Here is a 17,282-nt window from a genome sequence, read left to right on the forward strand (position 1 = left end):
AACAAAGTTTTAAATTTAATGCTTTATTTATAGTTTTATTTATTTAACTTAATTTATTATTAACAGTATTTCAAAGATTTGATTAAGTTTTAGAGTGAAAATTTAAATTTTTATAAATATTTCAAAAGTTGTCATGTTTTTTTACTATGATTGTAGTTTAAACATTTGTGTTTAAAGTTTGAATTTATTAAAATTTATATCAATTAAATATTAACACTATTTCAAAAAATTATTCAAGTTTTTAGTGATAAAGTTTTATAACTTTACAAATATTTCAAAGATTTTAATAAAACTTAAAGTTTAAACAAAATTTAAAGTTTGTAGTGAGATAGTGATATAATAGATATGGCATTCATGTAGGGTTATTTTTCAGTTAATTTAAAAAGTTTCATTTTTACTTTGATTAGAGTTTAAATATTGGTGTTTGAAGTTTTAATTTATTAAAACTTAATTTAATTAAATTTTAACAGCATTTCAAAAGATTTGATAAAGTTTTCAGTAAGAAAGTTTTAAAATATTATAAATATTTCAAAGTTTTAATACAGTTTTTAGTGAGATAGTGGTATAATAAAGATGGCATTCTTGTAGAGTTAATTAAAAGGTTTTATTTTTACTTGGTTATAGTTTAAAGTTTGAATTTTTTAAAAATTAAATTAATTAAAGATTAACAGTATTTCCAAAAATTGATGAAGTTTTTAGTGAAAAAGTTTTAAAATTTTACAAATATTTTAAAAGTTTTTTCAAAGAGAGTTTCATTTTTATTTTGATTATAGTTTAAAGACTTGTGTTTAAAGTTTGAATTTATTAAAAATTAAATTAATTAATTATTAACTGTATTTCGTGAGATAATTTTAAAATTCTGCAAATATTTCAATTTTAATTTAATTTAATTTTAATTTTGCATTCGTGTAGAGTCAGTTTTTTTAGTTAGTTTAAAAAGCTTCAAAATTTTTTGGTGAAAAAGTTTTAAAATTTTGCATTTATTTCAAAAGTTTCAATGAAGTCCTTTGTGATATATTAGATATTGCATTCATGTAGAGTAAGTTATTTAGTTAGTTAGAAAAAGTTTCATTTTCACTTTGATTATAGTTTTACAGCTATTATTGAGTAATCTTGTCTTATTATTTAAAAATATTTTATTATAATTAGTGCAAATCACTTATAATATGCATAAAGATCTGTGCTTAATATTTGAATTTATCAAAATAAAATTTTAGCTATATCTCAAAAATTGTGATAAAGTTTTTAGCGAGAAAGTTTAACAATATTTCAAAGTTTTGATGAAGTTTCTAGTAAGATAGTGATTTTAGTTAATTTAAAAAGTTTCATTTTTACTTTGATTATATTGATTCATATATAATATTTTGCCATAGTATTTTTAATATTTCAAGCGCAAATTACTTATAATATCTATAAAGATTTATGCTCAGTATTTGAATTTATTAAATTAAAATTTTAACTATATATCAAAAGTTTTGATAAAGTTTTAGTGAGAAAGTGATATAATAGGTATGATATACACTTGTATATCAATTAAGTTTCATTTTTACCGTTACAGCAAATTGTTTTCAGTAACATTTTCTGAATATGAAGTGTTTGACATCGTATCAGCAAAATATATTATCAAATAAAATAAAAGTAGTATAGATAAGTGTTATATATATATATATATATATATATACATATACAGAAATATATGTATTAGAAGAAGTGTAATCATGGCTTAGTTGAGTCATGTGAAATTTCAAAAGTGCTAAATGAAATAATTAGATCACGTTCCAGTATTGTTTTACACATGTATAAACTTACATACATACATACATACATATATATTTATATATACATATATATATATATATATATATATATATTATATATATATATATATACATGTCTATTTATATATATACTGCTCTCTTTATATATAAATATGTATCAATTTTCATATCTCTAAATTGGTGTCATATTATAAAATTATTTCTTATTGCAGATGGAGCAAACAAGTGAATAATTCAAATGTTCAAATAACACAAATTAATGCATTGTGATATAATATAAGTGGTGAAACCAATCGAAACTGGAGCCGGTTCCAAATCCGCTTCTTTCATATAAAGGATAAACATGTGATGGAATAAAAATTATAGGGATAAGAAATAATTTAAAAATAATTGTTTAAAATATTTTTAAACAAATATATGCAGCGTATAAATATTTATAATATTTAATTTAAGTTTATAAAACAAAGTGCTTCGAAGTGTGCCAAATTTTTGTGGATCAAAGTAGTTCAACATGTGATATAACTAATACCTTCAAGATAATATTATTTATTTTATAAAAATTATTTAATCCATATATGTTATATGTTTAGCAATATCTTTTAATATATTAAATAAATTAAAAAATTAAAATTTAATTTAAAAAAAGTTTTAAATACTGATTTATTATAATTACAAGTGATTAGAATGCGCCAATTAATCAATAAAGAAACTTTCTTATTAAAAAATTGAAGTAACGTTCTAAGTACTCATAACAATTTAATTTCGTTAAAAAAATATAGAAAAATATTAAATCATCAAGTTAAAAAAAATATAAATTTTTATGTTTATTGATTATTGCTTGATATAAAATTACTTATGATTTTATTTAATTTTTTAAGAAAGTTGTCAAGAAAAATACTATTAAATTTTATGTTTATTTATTACTGTTGGATATAAAGTTACTCATAATCTATTTTTTTTAATTAGTGCACGTTACTTTTAATGTGTTTAGAAATTTGCAATAAAAATAACTGATACGTTTTTCAAAAATATTAATGCTTATGCAAAAATATACAAAAATATTATGAAAGCAAGTTAAATTCATAAAATTCGTAAAATATTATAATAATTCAAGTTGTGTGATTAATGCTTGACTAGAATTTGATATATAAAAATTGATAGTAACTTGATATAATATTTTTAAATATTTAACTATAATTTATACCACTTGCATATATGTTAAGATACAAAATATTAAAAAAAAAACTAAAAATTCTAAAACATTATTAAAAATTAAGAAATCCTCCATATAATCCTCCAATACCTAATATACCAAAAAATTTCCAATTAAATTTAAATTCTGAAAATTATTTTCTATTACTATTATGAGTTCGAGTGGGGTTGCAACATTTATTAATGTCCAAAACAACTTAACCAATATGACGAGTGGTTTAAAAATGAATCTATCATCAATAACAAAAAATTTAACCGATTTAAAAAGCAATCTAACAACAAATATAAGTAATTTAACCAATTCCATCGAATCAACCACGAGTAATGCAAATGCTAATAAAACTTCGAGTGAACCAGAAATCGGGTTCACCTTGGATCTTAACCAGAGAGACCAGGAAGTGGCAGTTACTGTCACCAGGGCAAAAAATTTGCCGACGAAGTTTGGACTTAAACAAGTTAAAGGATACTTTTTAAAGGTGAGATGATAATGGTAAATTGTCAATATAGTTCTAACTGGATAGATTAAATTCAATAATAATAACAACAACATTCAGTGGACTAAAATTTAGTCTAGAAACTAATTCCAATTTTTATTTATTTTTATACAATTACAATTACAAAAATTTTATACAATTTTTTTAAATAAAACGATTTTTACACTATTTTTAAAATAGTAGGTACTTTTTCATCAATTTTTCATTTGTATGCTCAACAGGTACAATGCTTATTTGGTATAATTTAGTAAAAATACTGATAAATATTTAACCATTTTTAACATACAAAAATTATGTAAGGATTTTACGAATTGCATCTTTTGTGGGTAATTAAAGTCATACTTCAAATATGACATGATCGGTTTGTCATTGTAATTCGCATTTAGAATTAAACCTTCATTAGAGAAATGAAGTAATTGCTGATTAATAAATTCTATAATATTCGTTCACACAGTGGATTATGTTAAACAACACCTAAACAAATATCGTTTTCACAATTTCACTCATCAATGTAATTATGTTCGAAAAAATTCATGTAATTAAAATTATCATACATTTATACATATATACATACATAACATATATATGGGTTTGGGTTAGTTAATTTTGATGTAAAAAAATATGTAAAAAAATTTGAACGGCATACATCCAACTGAAAAAAAGATTTTTATCCTGAAGAATGAGATTCTTTTAAATGATTTTCTGCAATTAGCAAAGTTATAAAACCGAAGTGATGGTTAAATATTATTCACGAGAAAATCTAATTAAAAACTCAAATACAAAAGTTGCTAATGACCGTTTTGCAAGATGATGTAAGACAAGGAAATTCTTAGTTTTTTATATAGAGTAACTTCTAAAATTACAGAGAATTAAAATAAAATTATTTTTCAAAAATCGCAACATTTCGATCACATTATATACAGCAGATTAATTATATATTTTTTATAATCATATACATTGCGCTAATAATTTTTTTGCATCCGCATTCAGAGACAGATTTCTCAGAAAGCAAATTTCTCGCAAAAAATGAACGCCTTTGAATTAGTTTTCTAAGAAAGGAGTCATCGTCTTCAAATTGGTTTTCAACATGTTTTCAAATTCCTGGATTAAGGTTTTCATGGAACGAATTATCTACATTTTTTAATAATCCCAAGTTGGATATCGACTTAGTTATTTTTCTCAAGAAAACCTAACACTAAAGATGAAGTCTTTCTTACTCGGTATTGCATTTTTTTTATTATTTTTGGAATGTCTCTTCCCACAATATACTAAAACTTTGATATTGGTGAGGCAATTTTTGAAATTTTTTTGGAAATTCTGTATGTTAGATATCATTAAATATTCACTAATATTTTCGCCAAATTATAATTATAACAAAATACGCTATATAGATATTGTGCATATAAATGGAATGTTGCTAAAAAAGTACCTATTATTTTAATATAAGAATAAAAGTGTAAAATTATTTTATTTAAAGGTTCTTATATTAAACTTTATAAAAAAATTAGAAATGTTTTCAAATTCGTGGATTATGGTTTACATGAAACAAATTATCTGCATTTTTTAATAATCTCAATTTGGTTATCGATGGTCAATTCGGTTATTTTTCTTAAGAAACCCCAACACTTTCAGATGTAGTTTTTGATACTTGGTAATTTTTTTATAATTTTTATTACGATTGTGATTAGACGATATATATATATATATATATATATATATATATATATATATATGGATATATATATATATATATATATATTTATTTATAAATGATTACTTTAATATCAAATATCATTTTCCAGGTGAAGCTTTACCCAGGCCAAAAGAAATACGAATCGAATACAGTTCCTGTAACCAATTCCTCAGACACAATTTTCAACGAAGTTTTCAGATTCAGTGTATCGAGGGATCCAAATAAAGATATCGATAAAAATAATTCTTCAAAATTTGAAAAATTTAGCCAAAAATTTATACAAAAATTTGGCCAGAAAAATAAGTCAGATGACGCAGGCAAAGAGGAAAACATTAATAAAAATTTTAATGCTAATGATGCAATAGATCTAAATGGATTCTTCGTGACAATTACTCTTTGTGCCAGTATGAGTGATTTAATGATAAATGAAAATACGTATAAGTAAGTATTAAATATTGTCTTATTTTGTAAATCATGCTTTTTTTATATAACATTTTTTCGAATCCAATTTACTATCAAATATATAATAGAACACAGATCAAAACTATGGAAATATTTGGTGCTATTTTGATAAGTAAGAATGTTTTACAAACAATATTATAGACTCAAGTTTTAATATTAGGTTGTCAAATATCTCCCTTCCGCTTTTTTGCTCTTTATTCAAAGGGAGATATTTGACAACCTTATATAATAACTGCAATATTTTTAATATAATGGGCCCCTCTATATTACAGGTGACCCTGAAAATTTTGACAAATAGGTATATATATATATATATATATATATATATATATATATTATAATTGTATGTATGTATGTATGCATATATCACAATTAAATTTTATTATAACTATCTCGATAATAGGCCCATTGTTTCCCATGTGAGAACTTGATTATTATTTGCTTATGAAATGAGATCAATAACAATAAGTATCTATGTACTTCAGATTTATTTGTTTCATTATTTATATTTGCTTAACACATCAGTCAAGTCAAGTGTCCCAAAAATATCAAATTGGTAGCTACGGGAATAAATATGTTCGAGCATTTTGAAACGTCAATCGAAATATTGAATGATAATTTATCATAAAATGATACCCAAAATATACTAGCATACTCGTCCACGCTTTGCTGTAGCTTTTATTAAAATCCACTAAACATATTTTAAACTTTTTTATGCTAACATTTTTAAGTACGCTTTTAACAAATATTGCTTATAAGAACATGTATGTTTGCAATAGACTTGAATAATTTCTTTACGAATTGTCCAAAAATACTTAGTATTTAGCACTGACAAACCCCACTTTATTTCATATTTCTGTCTATAAAATAATTTATTCTGGCTATAAATTCTTATTGTATAATGTATTTATGTGCATACCTATAGAAATTAATATAACTTCGAATAATTAGGGGGAAGTCCACTAGTGACGGACACCTAAAATTATTTATAAATAAATAAAAAAATTGGCTTGACTTGGCGCGTGATCCTGTACCTGTGTGCCCCTCATACCCCTTTCACTTGTATTTTAAAATAAAAAGATTTATACACGCTTAAATAATGCGTGTTAAATAGAGTGTTCGGTGCTTGGTGCCGTCCGGCGTTACGGGACTTCCACCTAATATTTTATTGAGCTCTATAATTTTTGACTGTATTTATAAATTAACAATAAATTTAAAAATAAAATATTTAGTATCTGGAATAAGATTTATAATATTCTTTTTAATTAAATAATTTGGATTTTCACACTTTCCGCATTCTCTCGTTATATTGATGTGACCTTTAATTTTTTTTTAAGGCCATTATGTATTCTCTCGTTGTTAACATATAAACTAAAACTATTTTGATTTTCTAACTTAACTATAATGATTTCTTAACTTTTTAATGTGCTAATAGAATTCTATTACTAAGTTTTTTTATAAATGATGTTTTTTCTCAGAGCCTTCAAAAAGACTGTTGATTCTTACTGTGAGACTTTAGTTGAAAAGAAGTTGGGCAATAAAAAATCTAAAGAAGAAAACAAGAAAGATGATAAGAAAAAAATCAACAAACCAACGCCTGAACGTCCTACTGTCGATAGTAAAAGAACTATAGGTAAATTAGAAAATATACAATAATAATTTAGTAAATAATAGTATGTAAGCAACACAAAGATTTCAAGCAATTTCAAGCAAGACTAAATTTTCAAGATTTTTTTAGATCATTTCAAATTAATCAATAGTACTAGAGGCAGATATATGGATTTACAACCTATGGATCATCTACCAAAAGACGCCTTCTTTATCTCTTTTACAACTTTTTATATGCACTTTAATAATATTTTCACTATTAAAGATATTTCTCTTTGTAACAAATATAAATTATCAATATATCTCTCCAGGTACTGTAACCTGCACTTTGACCCACGCGTTTGACAAAAGTTCTTTGGAACGCGGATACTTTGTAAAATCTCGAGAAGTTTGGAAGACCATCAGAGATTTTAAGGACATGAGGGAAAGTTTAAGTAAAACACCGACCGATGATGTTAGTCCAACCTCACCAAATACCAGGACCAGTTTCTTTGATGCTTCTATGAGTAGTGAAAGTTCAGTGCCAAGAAGATGCTCTGTGAGTATAGATTTATGGACAGATTCTACCGCATAATAGACAAATTGTTAAGGCAAGGCTATGTTATGAAGAACTTTCCACACTAATTCGTTCTAAGTATTGACAAAAGCCATGTGATTGTTGTGCAGATAAGCGTTTTTCTCAGGTTGTCAGATAGAAAACCTAACCTAAAAACCGCACAAATGTAAAAAAAAAGATCTTACATAACAGGGACTCACCTTCATAACATACGAATGAAGTTGCAGTTTATGTGTAAAACGTCTGAATGTACAGCAAATACATGACATTTTGACAGTATTCAGTATGATTCAGTAGCATAATATATGGAAGTTGGAGCGTAACAATGTCAAAAAAACGATCTTACATAACAGGGTCTTTCTGACTCAGGTTCATAACATACGAGTGACGTCGCAGTTTATGTGTAAAACTGCCTGAACGCACAGCAAATACATGACAGTATTCAGTATGTTTCAGTAGCATAATGTATGGAAGTCGGAGCGTAACATGGCCTTGCCATAACTTTGGTGAATTGTGCGGCAGAATCGGCCCATTAGTTGCTATTTCCATTTTATCTTCAGATATGTAACAAAATCGAGTTGAATTTGAAAAAATGTAACAATAAAGAATGAAAAATAATACCATCATATAAACCAGAAATTTTCGCCAAAAACAACAAAAAACGTGCAGAAGATTTATATATCATTAGTTGCATTAGAATCAATTTTTTTTTCAAGTATATAAAAGTTTTTCTCGGAAATACTTTACTAACAGTTTAATTTGCTGGTGCTTTATAAATTTTTAGATAAACATTTATATTTAATTATTTTTATTATTTCTTGGTAGGTTCTAGATACCAGCAAAGGCCAAGTACAAATAAGTATATCATATGGTGATAAAATGGAAATACCAAAAACAAATGTCGAGGAAGAAAGAACTGATAATGGTAAAGTTTAACATACTTTTTAGTACTCCTAATCATATATATATATATATATATATATATTTATATATATATATATATATATATATATATATATATATATATAATGGTCTTTCACTCAAATCAAAACTTGTCAAATCATTTTTCACTCACTTGAATCTTGTTAAAAAATCATGAACTATAGTCTATGGTTTTTCACTCAATTCAAACATGTCAAAACATCTACATTTTTCACACAATTCAATCTTGTGAAAAAAAACAAAGGCTATATAGTTCATAATATCTAGAATTAAGTGTAAATAATTTGATAATTTCCAGTTAGAATTCTAAAGCTAATTTCTAGTAAACTTATTACTATGAAAAGTTTCTATTGTTAGACTTTTTTACTCTTCGTGTTAAACGTAAAGCTGATAGATAGTTAAAACTTAATTATTTGTGCTTCTTTCCAATCTTCTACATTTTACTAATCAAGTATTTCTCAAATCATAATAGTTCTAATATTCATTAAATAAATTTGCCACACTATATCTTATCTATCATATTTCTCTCATCATTTTCTTTTGATTTTCAGTATTTAGCCGAAAAAGTCTATCACGATTCTCTCTCCGTCGTTTCATATCTCAAGAATCTCCAACTGATTCCAAAGATGACAAGGAACCATCCAAGGAACCAATAAAAGAATCCAATCTCAATCAACCACAACAAGTCCAAAGACCAGCAAATCCTTTTGACAGGATAATAACTGATCTTGAAGATTCCGATTTGGAAGATGATGATGATAGTACTAATCCATTCAAAAATGAGGAAAATGAAGATACTTCAAATGGTTCCTTGAGCTATTTATCTGTTAGAGTGGATAGGATTAAATGCTCCAGAAAAGTTAGAGATGATTTGGATCTGTGTGGAGGTAAGATGAGTTTTCTTGTGATAGAAATAGTTTGGCAAAATTTAAATTTGATGAAAGAGTAATTAAAACCTTCAAAGTTTTCCCAAGATGATTAAATTGATGATGATCCCAAATCTATCTGTATCTCTTATTACTACGTAACTGTATATTTAGTATGACAATTTTATTCCTGTTTAACCACCAGATTTAGGCATTAAGTTGCTTTATATATCTTGTAGCTGTTGAACCTTTTGCTTGATTCAAGTGAGTTAATTAGAAAATTTCATTACCAATTAACAATATTTAGTGATATCTATATCAAACAACCTTATTAGCAACTCGTTGTCAGTATAATAAAAATATAAAGGAAGTTTGAACACATTAGTAGTTCCACCAAGAAACAATCCTCTAAGGATAAAAAATATAGGATTTTCTCATTCTAAGATGAACAACAAAATAAGAATAATATCCACAAAAAATTACTCAAATATTAGACTTTAGTAGGTACTGTTTGCAGTACAGTTAATTGGTACTGGATACTGTTAAGTAATAAGTAAATATTTTAATATTATTGGAACGGTTCAATTTATTTCTAAACATGATCTATCATTTTGTGTCAAACATTCTAAACATGATATTGATCCGATATTGTTCCATTTATTTCTAAAATATGGTGTAAATTTCAAAAATTGAAGATAATTTCCAGTTCCCAAAGATATACTAAAAATTCTTTTCTTTTTTAGGATATTTATACTTGAAAACCTACATCGTGGATGACGATCGCAAATTGGTGTCTTTACAATGTCCAAAATTTGTGTTGACATCATTGTCCAGACATTTTGATCCCATGAGATCTTTGTTGGCATATCCATGTGATGAGATTAATTTGCAATATACAAGTGTTAAAATATGTCTCTACAATAATGATCGACTCAAAAAGAGAACACTTCTTGGTAAGTTGTAAATAGAAGACTACAATTTTTATGTGCCAAATTCAAGAACATAAAACTTCAAAAATTTATGAAAACTTATGGCTACAAAGATCATGAAATTATATGCAAATTTTTCATGTTGGAAATACGTTCTTAAATTATGCTAATTTAATCATTATGCTATTTAATCCTTTCAATTTAATCATATTCATACATATGAAATTAGCAAACAAATTAAAGATTACATTGAAGTATTAAATAAGATTATATATAGTTATTCAAATTATTGCGGAATGTTACTAAAATTTAATATATTTATTTTTATATTTCATGTATTTTGTCTAATATAATGTATCAATTTTTCAGGCACAATAAAAATCAGTGAACAAGATATAAACGAATTGAAAAATGCCAAAAACGAAACATTTACAAAGTGGTATTGCATTGTATAATATGAAATTTATAAAATAATAATATTTTTATGCAGATAATAACATTTTATACAAAATATAGGTATTTGATCTTATATTATTTGATGAAATAGCATGAAAATGAATTAATTATTAAGCCAATATTTATCATATTATTAATTACTATCAAATATGTATACTTGTATATTCATAAATATCTGCAAATATACTATGTAAATTTTATTTTATATATTAATCGATTTTATTATATTGATATTGCATATTATTATTATTAAATGTTCGACCAATATTTATTGTATAAAATATATTAAATCATGTTACAAAGTAATTGTATTATTTAAAAATAATTTATTCAAAAATATTTATTTTATTTATTGTATTCTAATTGAAACAGACTATCATCAATAATTATTATTTAACACCAGATATAATTAATTTATAGAATAAATGGGACACAAATTGCGCCTAAAACTTTACAAATAATGCTACCAGAATGCATTTAACTGGTAAGAATTTAGGTGGTAAATATTAAATTATTGATATTACCAGAATGTTAATTTTTTAATCTGAACCAATTTTAATATAAGAGACAAGAAAAAATTAAAGATTTTTTTTTGCTAAGGTCCGCTGGTAAAAAGGTCCACCATCGATATTTCAAAAACAAGTAGAGTTAAGAAAGTTTTAACAACATTATTTGTTAGATTTGCCAAAACTCTGGAGTTTTTTATATATAATCTTTATAGAAGCTTACATATGATTGGGATAGAAAGAACCATCTGAGCCTTTACCCTGTCGAAAAAAAAGATTTTTTTTCCAAAAAATAAGTTAAACCTCTTTAAAATTAAAAATAAAACATAGTACTTGTTTGCTTTCTGGCCGTCGCAATTAATCCAGCCTATTTTTACAATGAATAACTTTTACAATGAATTAGCTGTGAAGTTTACTGAACATTGCCATATAGTTTGATATGTGTTATTTGTTGTGAAAAACTGGTTTAGTTTTCACAATATAATTAAAGCCAAATTAGACCTTTGTGCTCCACCCTGCTACCCTTTACATATCCAAATAAGTAATCTGCAAATCTTATTATTTTAATTTTACGTTATGTATTTATCGATTTAAATCGTTGTAAATTAATATATTGATTGTTTACATTTAGTGGAAAATTATATTTAGCGTTAATTTATTTTTTAATATTTTCTCTGTCTAAATTTAATACTACTTTTGAAACACATTTTGCTTAAGAAAACCTTTTGAGTATTTGAACCGAAATTGAACCTGAAACGTCGGTTTTGCAAATCGGTACAAGTTGGTTAACAAATAAAATATATTCCGATTTAAAATTACTCTATAGAACTCTATCCCTCTATCTTCTTTCATACCACAAATTCAGATCATTTATTTCCAAGAAAATATATTTACCAATTATTATTACCAATAAAACCAAATGCATCACATTTGCCACGTCAAAGGTATATGTTAATGAATTTAAACGTTTATTTTTCACATGTAATTTCTTTGTTATTATGTCTTTATATTTGTTTATCATGTTACATATTGTCACGTCTTTATATTTGTTTTCTTTGGAAGACAAAAAAGAAGGTTTAAAAGATTTGTTATTTTTGTGATTAATTTTTAGAGACAAAATAGACAAATTTTTCAAAATATAGATACCCATTTGGAAAGTAGGCATCTAATCTAATCAAACTTTGGTCGGAGTGTGGACTATATCATAGTTAATATCAAGAGTTATAATTTTCAGAGTTTTTTTTATCAATTTGGACGCATATGAGCCCTTAGGCAAGGAAATTCGAAAACATCCATATCAAGGACCACCCTAATATATACATATATATATATATATATACAGCGATAATATATATATATATATATATATATATATATATTATCGCTGATTGTTTATGGTTTGTCTGTCAAAACAATATGTGATTCTTATTAGGAGTTACACTTTCTCTATTTAAATTTTGGCAAACAGTACCTGCAATAATTAGCATGATTAAATTAAATGTCTAAGATCAATATTGTGTAATGTAGACAAAATCGATAACAAATTCACGAAAAATAGAGAAGAAATTTAATCTACTCAAAATAAAATATGATAATTTTGTACATATTCAAAGAATACGTTCTTAACCAAGAATATAATTTGTAATTGTGTTGTAATAATAAGTATTGACATAATGAGCAAAGTAAAATAATAAGGTAGTAATATAATGAATAATATATTGCTGTTAATTAATAAGTGTTATATTTAATTCAAAGCTTGTAGAGAATAACTCTTTAAATATTATTTGAAACGTGAAGCATATTAATAAGAAAAATTATTCTAAACTGTCTAAACTTTATTTTAATCCTGCAACTTATTTTATATCTTCAAACCCTTTAGATAATAAATAAGGCGAACATATAGCATAAATGATCTAATTTTTGAGTAATTAAAAAATTAATATTTCAGTAAAGCGAAGGAAAAATTATTCTAAACTGTCTAAACTTTATTTTAATCCTGCAACTTATTTTAAAGGATTTAAAGATCATGGAGTTAGATCTTCAAACCCTTTAGATAATAAATAAGGTAAACATATAGCATAAATGATCTAATTTTTGAGTAATTAAAAAATTAATATTTCAGTAAAGCGAAGCTACTAGAATGTTTTGCAAATTCAGATCTCCCACATATAACATTTTTCCTATCGACCCTAAAATTTATATATTACTCTATAAATTTATAAAAATGCATATATATATATATATATATATATTAGTTTAGATAAATTTTATAAATGTATTTGTATCCTTGGCACATATTTATAAAAAACGTGACAAAGTATATTTGAGACGCGTATTGTATTCTAATGTCTTCAAATAAATTGCACATTAAATATATATATAAATATATATATATATATATATATATATATTATATTAAACATATATAATTATATTTAAGTATACGAATATAATTTGAATGATTTTACTATAATTTTATGCGTGCTTTCTATGAATGAACGAAGTTTAAATTTCTCATGAATGAAGTGAAATAAATATTTAAGAACTTATAAACAAATAACAAAATGAAATTAAAATAAAAGTGATCTCTTTATACATCCATAGATATTTCATAAATCTCCTAATAAAATTTATAAACTTAATTTTAATTAAATTTAGTGATTAATACCAGAAGAAATAATAACACTCATACAGATTGTTTATAACATGCGAACAATTTTACTAATTATTATTTTTGAAGTAAAAAAATATAATTATAGGTTATAATACAATGTCGCAAAAATCGTAATTTGCAATTTGTTGGTTTAATATAATCATTAAAACAATTCATTAACAGAGCAAGGACAGATTAGAGGGACATTCCGAAAATGAAATTCTTGTGAGGTAATTCATTGGGTAACTCCCAATAAAAAATTTCGAAATAGATCAATCATCATATTATTTTGGCACCATGTACATATAAATGATAAAAGTTGAACTTTTAATATCAAAAGTCTGATGCATTTTGTTTTGGAGCTTCTTTGAATACTGCATAATAAATTATAGTAACTTATTAAATTGGTGTTATTAAATATTATACAAGTGAGTTTGTATAAACTTTGTATATTATGTAAATGAAGATCAGATGTATGCTTGTGGTCAATAGAATATATTAAAAAATATTAAATGTTGCTGATGTAAGCTACTATCAATAATTTGGATCTAAACAATAAAAAATAACTCTATTAAGAAATATAAAATTAGCGAAATCAGATTTTCTGGTAGAAACAAACTTTTTTCCAGACAATTAATAGTTTAAATATACAGTGTCTGCCTTTGAGAAAACATAAACAAGGTTTTCTCAAAATTTGGTAAACGATTCAGAAAGACTTGAAACGTCGAGAAAACATAAAATTAGTACGACAGATTTTTGAATTTTTTATGAAAACAGATTTTTTTTAGAAAATTAATATTGTAAATATATGCTGTATCTGCTTTGGAGAAAACTTAGGCATGAGGTTTTTCAAGATATGGTAAACGATTCAGAAGATCTTGAAAAGTCGAAGATTCTTAAAATTAGTACATCAGATTTTCCGGTGGAAGTAAACTTTTTCTGGAACAGTTAAAACTGTATCTGCTAACTATCTTTTTTAGAAATAATCATTAATAGGCCTTAGAAAATCTAAAATTGCATTAGGTAGTGCAGGTCTGTCCTGGCAATGATCATTACTTTTCAAATATCATAAAGTACTTTTCGCCATTGTACAATCACAAAATAATAATTATAATATTGTATTGTAGTAGAAATGATGTGGTTAGAGATCTTTATGGCAAAAGAATATTTATGAATCGATAATGAAAGAATTGCGTTCCGATAAGAATCATTATACCTTTCGAAAACCGTCACTCCAAATCGCGACCTCTCCTAATCGTTTTACCTACCGATCGATTTCGGATAAAATGATTTTTCGTGCAAGAATAAAAGCTGAATCATCTTACAGTCGATTTTTTCATTGAACATAATATAAATTGCAAGCTGTCGTGGGAGACAATACAAATTTAGCAATTTTTGTAATACAAGAATAAAAAATCGAAAGAAGAGATGAGATTCAAAAGTCGCACCATAGACAATTCAATATTAAATATATAAAATCCAAAATTATGTCAAAAAAATTCAAAACCTGCAGGATTGGAAAGGGGGGGAGAGGGGTAATTTTAAATATCACCAAATTTTACCAAAGGGGATGAAGAGTCCAAAAATAATTAGAAATGTTTACTATTAATAGACGCCCCATAACACATCAGATTTTGTAGTTATTAAGCTAATTTGGCACATTTTGGCAAGCACCTAAAATTTTCCTAAGTATTCTATTTTGATATGGTTCATTTATAGTTTTCACACTCTGTTTTTCTTCGTTAGAACCAGACCAGTAAGCCATATATTCTTTTCGTTATTTTTGCCAGAAAATCCGACCTCCTACATTTCTGTTTTCTCAACGTTTTGAATTTTTGAAACATTTGCGACCAAAATTTAAAGGATAAATGTGTGTGTGCGAGCCCATTTTTACCATTGGTCGACGTTTTCTCAGAAAACGGCGGCGCCAATTTCAATAATTGAAAGGGCCATATAAAAAAGCAACTCAATTGGTACTAAGCGTTGTTTAGTTTTTAGCGAAAATCAGTCAAGCCGTTTCTTTGTAATTAGCAAAAAACTGCAAAATATATTGTCCTGAACCGATTTTAAAAATTAAAAAAATTCAAAAACTGTTCGAAAGACATCAGTTTGGAATCGTACTGATTAGTTTTGGTAGAGTTCCACCGGGTCATTTGTTTGTAATTATTTCTTTTTTTGACAATTTTTATGGAATCTTTTTTAGTATATCAGGATCTTAATAAATATTCTTAAACATTATAAGCCTACGAAAAGAGGTTTAATTGTAAAAATTCATTAAAATTTATGATAATGGGTCTCGTCAAAATTTCTAAATTGTTTCCACACTTTTAGAAGTTATCAAATCTGCATTAATATTGATTATTCAAATGAATCAAAGTTCATGCAACTATCATTAAAGCTAATTGCCACTTACACCTAGTTAACTTCCCGTAGGGTAAGTTATAGTAATCGCAAAAATTAAAAATAAAAATTTTTATATATCTTTAATTGTCAAAGGTTTCTGAACATTTTGGCATACTTTAGAAAAAATGAATGCATGTGTGTGAGTGCGATTTCGGGAATACAGACCAACCGATTTGAATGATTCAAAAAACATTCGATTCCCATTGATAAGGAGACGTGCTTATTAGTTTTTGGACAAAGCAGGTCCAACAGTTTCGAAGAACCGGGGTAAAAAGTGCCAAAAACAGTTACTCAGTTATTGAGAAAACGGAACGTCCGATTTCAATGATTCAAAAAAACATTTTACTTGTATTGGCAAAATAAAGAAAAATTATTGAATTTTTGGGAAGGCGGGTCTAGCTGATTCAAAGATCGAGTAAAAAAAGTGAAAAAAAGCTATTTGGAGGTCAAAATGACCATTAGATATATGCACATCAAACTATCAGGTATTTTATAGAGATTTTAATAATGAGTATAAATTATGTTTACATTTCTATGAGTTTCGTACCAAAGTTTAATCATAAGACACGCGGCGCATACGCGCTTCGATATTTCTTCTCTAAAACAGCCACGCAGCACAATTGCTTAGAAAGAAAGTTCAAAATTTTCAACAAATTTCAACATGTTAAAAAAACAAATTTTTCAGAAAAGTCTTTTTTTTCAAACATTTCAAAATTTCCAAGAA

General features: G+C 25.4%; 2 protein-coding genes across 2 annotated transcripts in view; both read left to right on the forward strand.

Annotated features, from left to right (window-relative positions):
- Window positions 1-2,171, forward strand: part of LOC113382768 — a 62,600-nt gene extending 60,429 nt beyond the window's left edge. The window contains exon 3 of the mRNA XM_026620998.1: window positions 1,991-2,171. Coding sequence (XP_026476783.1) covers window positions 1,991-2,048 — 58 coding nt within the window. The 3' untranslated portion in view covers window positions 2,049-2,171. The remainder of the gene's footprint in view (window positions 1-1,990) is intronic.
- A 974-nt stretch (window positions 2,172-3,145) lies between these two features.
- LOC113383086 lies at window positions 3,146-11,002 on the forward strand. The gene is made up of 8 exons (XM_026621341.1): window positions 3,146-3,466; window positions 5,287-5,618; window positions 7,118-7,272; window positions 7,559-7,785; window positions 8,629-8,728; window positions 9,297-9,632; window positions 10,355-10,564; window positions 10,910-11,002. The coding sequence occupies exons 1-8, from the start codon at window positions 3,197-3,199 to the stop codon at window positions 10,993-10,995; spliced, it is 1,716 nt and encodes a 571-aa protein (XP_026477126.1). The 5' UTR covers window positions 3,146-3,196; the 3' UTR covers window positions 10,996-11,002.
- Window positions 11,003-17,282: the final 6,280 nt, after the last annotated feature.

This window comes from Ctenocephalides felis, unplaced genomic scaffold, assembly GCF_003426905.1.
Source record: "Ctenocephalides felis isolate EL2017-DRISC unplaced genomic scaffold, ASM342690v1 CF-g0.4_SCAFFOLD_03570, whole genome shotgun sequence".
In the NCBI taxonomy this organism is placed as follows: Eukaryota; Metazoa; Arthropoda; class Insecta; order Siphonaptera; family Pulicidae; genus Ctenocephalides; species Ctenocephalides felis.